The 7,113-nt window shown below is 36.9% G+C and overlaps 1 protein-coding gene across 1 annotated transcript; it reads right to left on the bottom strand.

Moving 5' to 3' along the window:
* Positions 1 to 570: 570 nt before the first annotated feature.
* LOC138334593 (uncharacterized) lies at positions 571 to 3,906 on the bottom strand. The gene is made up of 2 exons (XM_069283241.1): positions 3,699 to 3,906; positions 571 to 1,850 (listed from the first exon to the last, which is right to left on the bottom strand). The coding sequence occupies exons 1-2, from the start codon at positions 3,904 to 3,906 to the stop codon at positions 571 to 573; spliced, it is 1,488 nt and encodes a 495-aa protein (XP_069139342.1).
* Positions 3,907 to 7,113: the final 3,207 nt, after the last annotated feature.

Genomic DNA, 7,113 nt, shown 5'->3' with positions numbered 1-7,113 from the left:
ATGTGATGTATGATTCCTCTTAATTATAAACAATCATCATTATTGTTTTGCTATGTCAATTATCATAATCATGAGTTATTGAAAAAAAACATTCATTCAAAATGCATATTATACAGCAGAATTTCGTCAAGCATTATTACATATTCATTATTTTTAGGGTGCCTAATTAAAACAATATTATAACATTTTCTCTTAACTTGTTTGTACTGACACTAGTATAATAATGTGGTAAGCATTACAAAATAACATATACACATTCTTAAGTTTGTAATGTGTGGACACACCGACACAATTGAGTTAAATACCAACATGTAACAGCTATCAGGTAATTAATGAACATAGGAGGTTTTGTGGTGTTTATTTCTGCTCCTATTGGCTACCTGTAAAAAACCATGAATCCATATCCTTAAATGACATTGGCTGTAAACAGAGTTATATCCTTAAATGACATTAGCTGTAAACAAGATCCTTAAATGACATTGGCTGAAACAGGGTAATATCCTTAAATGACATTGGCTGTAAACATGGTTATATCCTTAAATGACATTGGCTGTATACATGGTTATATTCTTAAATGACATTGGCTGTAAACATGGTTATATCCTTAAATTGACATTGGCTGAAGTTACAGAGCATAAAGCAAACAAACGTAATTTCACTTGAAAGCTTTGTCTGTGTATTGTTCATAGGGGCTGCTAGTATTTTGAAAGTCTTGGCTAGTCCAATGATTCGTTCAACATGTACACGTTTACTAGAGATTTTTCTGTCTCTGAGCACAACTTTGCCAGTCATCCTGTTTTTCTTTCGAAAGAAAGTGGGAATGTTGATGGCTACGTCTCTAACAGCAAACAAATCTTGAACATTGAACCCCTTGTCTGCCATTATAGAATCTCCCGGGTCACAAATGCGGGTCAGATTGCTCCTTTCAACAATCTGACGATCGCTGACCGACCCTCCATAGGCAGGAGATATGTAAGAGACTAACCCACCAGGAGTTGTCCCTACCAACACTTTGATTGTGTTCCTGTTCTTATATGTGGAATAAGTAGACTGCTGTGCTACAGGTGGTCGGGGTTTCTTCACAGGGCACTCTGTTCCATCAACAATAACTCTTGTAGTAGGAAATTTAGATCGAAAATCAGTAGGACAAAAATATCGAACAATATCTCTCTCTGGCCACCACTGTATCTCTTGCCATTGTCTATACATAAAATTAACCCATGTAATCCAAATATTAGCTACAGATGTCTCAGAAATGTTAAATAGTCGACTGAGTTCAAAATTGGTCTTATTTCGTCTTAACTTAATTAAAGTTAAAAAAAGTTGATTTTCAATAGAAACATTTTCTACATGATTGTACAAGTAATTCAGGTGATTAACACAATCCCCAAGACATGCTAACACAGTTTTAAAATCTGTATATGTAGAGAGCCCTGTATAAAACAAAATACCAGCATCATCTTTTACAAATTGATCAACACTAAGTATAGGAAGATGTGGAGTTTGTGTATGAACATTTGACATACATGTTGTAACAGTGACATCTTCTTGAGATGTAGTTACAGATATAGATTCATCGTTCACACATTCTTCATATGCAACATTTAAGTCACTTGAAGGGTCTGTTTCAAAGTATAGCTCCTCTGCAGCTGTAGGACAGATATCAGTTGGTTCTGCATCTGGTTTGCTGTACTGATCTAAGTGTTCTCTTTTTACCTCGTCCTGTTTACTACGTCTTACACATAATCTCTTCGCACGAGCATCAGCATACTCCGATGATTTGACTGGTGTCCACTTAAATACACTCGGCACTGCTCCATCTCTCAGTTGCTTGCGTAAAGGTGAAGTACCTAAAATAAGAATATAGAGACTCTAAATGTGACAGTTAACTTGCATATATCCAGAATTGGCAAAAATTAAAGAAACCATCAAGATTGTGTGTATTTATGAGATTGAATTATTCCATCCATAAATAAAAGCTACATTTTATTTTTTTAAATTAGGTTTTAAGCAGAAATTTTTATATTAAACAACCAATCAAGAAATTATTTTTTAATAATATGTTCATGGCATCGAATACCATATTAACATTCATTTTGCAGTAAAATAATGAAGACACATGTACACAATTAATCTGAGAAGCAAAAAACTTGTCTACTCATTGCACAATTTCAAAATCATTTTCAGACATATTATCAGCAATTGTAAGAGATTTCTTTGACATGTCTTACATGTAAACATACATAGAACATCAGAATCAAAAGATTTTACATTTGCAGTGTAACTGTTACTAATATTTTATAACATGCTTTACATATTTGGGTTTTAATGAGTTCTACAGCATATTTCATTAAATCTTGCACTTTTCAATAGTTCAGAAGAAAAATCAACAGATCATTCATAAAAAAATTGAATATTCATAAAAAAATTGACGAGTTACGATACATATAGCGTATGTATCACTTTAACTTTGTGTACTCTACATGTATTGTGTATGTACACCATACATATATGCTGTGTGTGACCAATAATATTCGGTTTACATTATTTCATTTTTAATTAGATACAAGATATATATAAGAGATAAAATGCAATACAACCATCTGGTATTTAGCCAACATGGACCTAAAGGTCGTGTAAATATCCATAAATGATGCATTACCTTCAAAGTACAGATCATATACTTACTGAGAGTGGTATCATCATAGAAGTTGATTACAATCCATCCTTGGACATTTCAAATGTTGCACGATAAGTCAAACAAAATACCTATATATATATCCAAGCAATATTATTAAAAAACTTGGCTAATATATATAGCTCATTTTGAAATGACCCAAACATGAATGCTGCTTCAACACTCGGCATCATCAACATGAAAATAAATAAATAAAAATATAAAAAAAAAAAAAAAAAAAAACAATGACCAAAACATTAATTTGAAAGAAACAAACATTTTTAGTCAGTACATTTGTAACCGTTGAAATCAGTGTTACTTCATTACTCTAGAGCTTCAAGTTCTATCATAGATTTTTATTAAATATTGTAAATGAACCGAAAAATGTGCATAATCTGCATATGTAGTGATTAATGTGTGTTTGTGCATCTCAAGTTCTGTTTTTGAAACATTGAAGGGTCACTTTTACACTGTCAAACCCGTTGTTTATCATGGCTCGTATCCACGACATGAAAATGTCTATTTCATAAACGTATTAAACAACATATCTTTATATGAAATTAATTTCAAATCCGAACAGGACAGGGCACACATGGTTATTAATAAGCTACTGTTGTAGCAGCAAAATATATTTGCATATCTGATTGAAGTCAATCATAACACAGGTGCATGGAAGTTCCTATTGTAATTACTGTATATTCTAATATTGTAATTATTGTATTGTAAATACATTATTATGTATTCATAATTTATTAATATTTTTTAATATCATGATAATTACTTATAGTAATTAATATGATATTTTTTTAAATACTGTAGTATATAGATTTAGAACTTAAAGCACCTGTGTAAACATCGTTTCTGCTACAGTAGCTAGCATATAGGATAACCCTTCAAAGATAACACACATGTACTGTACTGCGCACGTTGTCTAGGCCTTGTAAATCAACTCCGTATCAAATAACCTTTAACTTGTCATAGAAAACAGAATAAAATAGTAACAATGCCAACCATGGCTTACCATACGTGGTTTCCGATTTATAATCGGCATCTGTGAAGTGACCACTACATACGACGCTGCATTTTGTTGGCACCCACTTCGCAAACTTTCTTTCGACAGCATTTCTTTTTATAGCCGATATCCAGGCATTCCTTAATGTCTTTTCCTTGGGAAAAACATGTCCTCCCCTCTCGCTACAGCAGGGCACACAGCAACACGTCTTTGGCATATTGATCGCGTGAAAATATACGGGACGTAATGTAAAATGTAGGTATCATTAGCCATCTAACAATATAAACCGGAAGTCGACTTGGACCGCAACAACTAGAGCGCCATCTAACTCCACGCTCAGGGGCGGTAACTGACAAATGTTGGCCATAGGCATAACAAGAAGGTTCAGAGTCGCAAATATATAGTATGTATTAAAACTAGGGCTGTTACGTATATACGAGTACCCGAGTACCCGGTTACGGGTCGGGTTGGGGTGTAACTGGCTCGAAAAATGTGTACCCGGGTACCCGTCAAAATAGGACAATTCGTCTGGATGTACGTAAACAAGTCTAGAATTTATATTAAAAGTATTACAAAATCCAACTCATTTGTTTTGTTTTCACTCACCAAGGATGACACCTTATCTTTTCACAACATTCTCACATGCAACATTGTTACAATTTTTATTTTTGATGAGAGAAACAATCTACTTGACGGACATGTGCTCTCAAATAGGTCACACTATAGTCATATCGGATAACACTAGAGACCGTCCGAATGAAGACCGGAAGGTTTCCGGTTGTATTGTTGAGCATGTGCAAAAACATTTCTTCTCGGACTGGTATATGCTACAGACACGCTGGTTAGACTGACAGTCTACGGCAGCTCATGATCAATAATGAATGTCCAATAGAAATGAAGTAGACAATTAACGACTGAAGCTATCTTTACTGAACTTACATATGATTTCATTGAATTTCCGGCGATCAACCGATCTTCCCAAACAGCAAACATAACGTAACCCAATTTGTTACAAACCAGTAGATCTGTGTCGAGTACCCGGGTACGGGTCGGGTACTAAAATTCGGGTACCCGGGGACAAAAAACGTATAAGTTCAATATACATATGTATTTAATTCCAAGCAAGTTTATAAATTTTCTATTTAATACACATTACATACCATATGTAAACATGTTTAGTTTATCTTGCTTAAATTCTTTAATAATTTTGTGCCGCTGATAAGGTTTTAAACATAACGTATTGTATGTGAATTTTTACTAGACTTCTATTTCATTCATTTCAACGTGCTGCCCCTATTGATTGATCGTAAAAGGCGACTAAATTTAGGATCTTTTCTTTTCTTCCTAACTAACTTCATCTTTCCTAATGCCTTCCTTGGTACCGCCTCACTTTTGGCCTTGCGTTGAGCGTTCGCCCCTGTGAGGAAGGCTCTGGCTTCTGTCCCCTGGCCGAGACACACCAAAGTATATAAAAGTGGTAGTTTCTGCTCCTGCTTAGCGCTCAGCGTACAGAGAGTTTGGCGACTGGTTCGCCCGTTGTCAGTATAATGTGACCGGGTGGGGTGTGTTGCTTGGTGACTTCGGCGGCATGCTTCAGTGATATAGCACTATAAAAAGGGCAACAGTTCCACTATACAAGAAGACACAACATGAATATACCGCAGTCTCCCAAAACACGCACCTCGCACAACATACACGCAACACACCGCATACATGGGAGGCCGTCCTTACATGACCATAGCTGTAAATAGGACGTTAATTAATCAAACAAACAAATATTTCAACGTCCTATCAACAGCCAGGGTCATGTAAGGATTGCCTTCCATGTATGCAATGTGTAGCGTGTGTGAAGTGCGAGGTGCATGTTTTAGGAGACTGCGGTATGTTCGTTTTGTCTTCTTGTATAGTGGAACTGTTGTCCTTTTAGTCATAATGCAATAGAGGCTAATTTAATTGATTTCTTTATAGATGGTTGAGCTGCTGCCTTCAACAGGTGTTGTAGTAATTCCTAACACCATCAAGATCTGCACGAAAGAAAACAAAAACAGTGGAACGGCAATCACTCATTACCTGATGTCTGTATTTTGGTCAAATGACGAGCTAGTTATGGCAGGCGATGTGACTGAAGCAAGAGGAAAGCCTGGTCTGGATAAGGACCTTGACCAATCAGTTGGTAGTGCGTTAGAATTGTACCTGCTGCCCCTATTGCATGATCGTAAAAGGCGACTAAATTTAGGATCTTATCTTTTCTCTTCTTCCTAACTGACTTTATCTTTCCTAATGCCTCCCTTGGCACCGCCTCACTTTTGGCCTTGAGTTGAGCGTTCGCCCCTGTGAGGATGGCTCTGGGTTCTGTCCCCTGGCCGAGACACTTTGTTTGTTTGATATATTAACGTCTATTAACAGCTATGGTCATGTAAGGACGGCCTCCCATGTATGCGGTGTGTTGCGTGTATGTTGTGCGAGGTGAGTGTACTGGGAGACTGCGGTATGTTCGTGTTGTGTCTTCTTGTATAGTGGAACTGTTGCCCTTTTTATAGTGCTATAACACTGAAGCATGCCGCCGAAGACCACCAAAGTCTATGAAAGTGGTAGTTTCTGGTCCTGCTTAGCGTTCAGCATACAGGGAGAGGGACGACTGGTTCGCCCGTTGTCAGTATAACGTGACCGGGTGGGGTGTGTTGCTTGGTGTCTTCGGCGGCATGCTTCAGTGATATAGCACAAACAGGGATAGTAACCAAAACCAATCCCAGTACAAAAAGAGAAATTCCTGGAATGGTAATAGTCACCAAATGAAACAAAATGATAATACCAACAGCAGACATCAGTCTAGGGATAACTGGAATCATAACCAGAACTCACACAGGGGTAACTGGAATCATAACCAGAACTCACACAGGGGAAATAACTGGGGCCACAATCAGAACCAATCCAAGGGAAGTAACTGGAGTCATAACCAGAATCAATCCAGGGGAGGTAACTGGGCCAATAACCAGAGTTTTCCAAGCAATCAATGGGGCCAACATAATCAGACTTCACAGAACCATAGCAATCAGATCTCAGAGGAGAACAAACACGAACAAATAAACCAGTTAGGTCTCTCGAATTCGGGAAACTTCTAAATGCTGGGTTTGAGGGTCAAAAGCCAGCAGGAAATCTGGGAGGGACCCATGATATAACAGTCAGTAGTATCAATGACAAGGAACAAGGATTATTTGTATGTACCAAGATTTGTAATCAGTATACTCCTTTACTGATTGATACTGGAGCCAGTATCAATATTCTTAGTCAAGCATTCATCAATAAATTAAGATCTTCACTAGATCTCCAGATTGAACCAGTTAAATTGAACTTGGTGACAGCAACTGGGGAGAAGAAACCTTTTATTGGTAAGTGTACGCTAGAAATTACTCTTGGAAAGACT

The sequence above is a fragment of the Argopecten irradians genome, chromosome 11, assembly GCF_041381155.1.
Source record: "Argopecten irradians isolate NY chromosome 11, Ai_NY, whole genome shotgun sequence".
Classification (NCBI taxonomy): Eukaryota; Metazoa; Mollusca; class Bivalvia; order Pectinida; family Pectinidae; genus Argopecten; species Argopecten irradians.
This window is presented reverse-complemented; position numbering and strand designations above follow the sequence as displayed.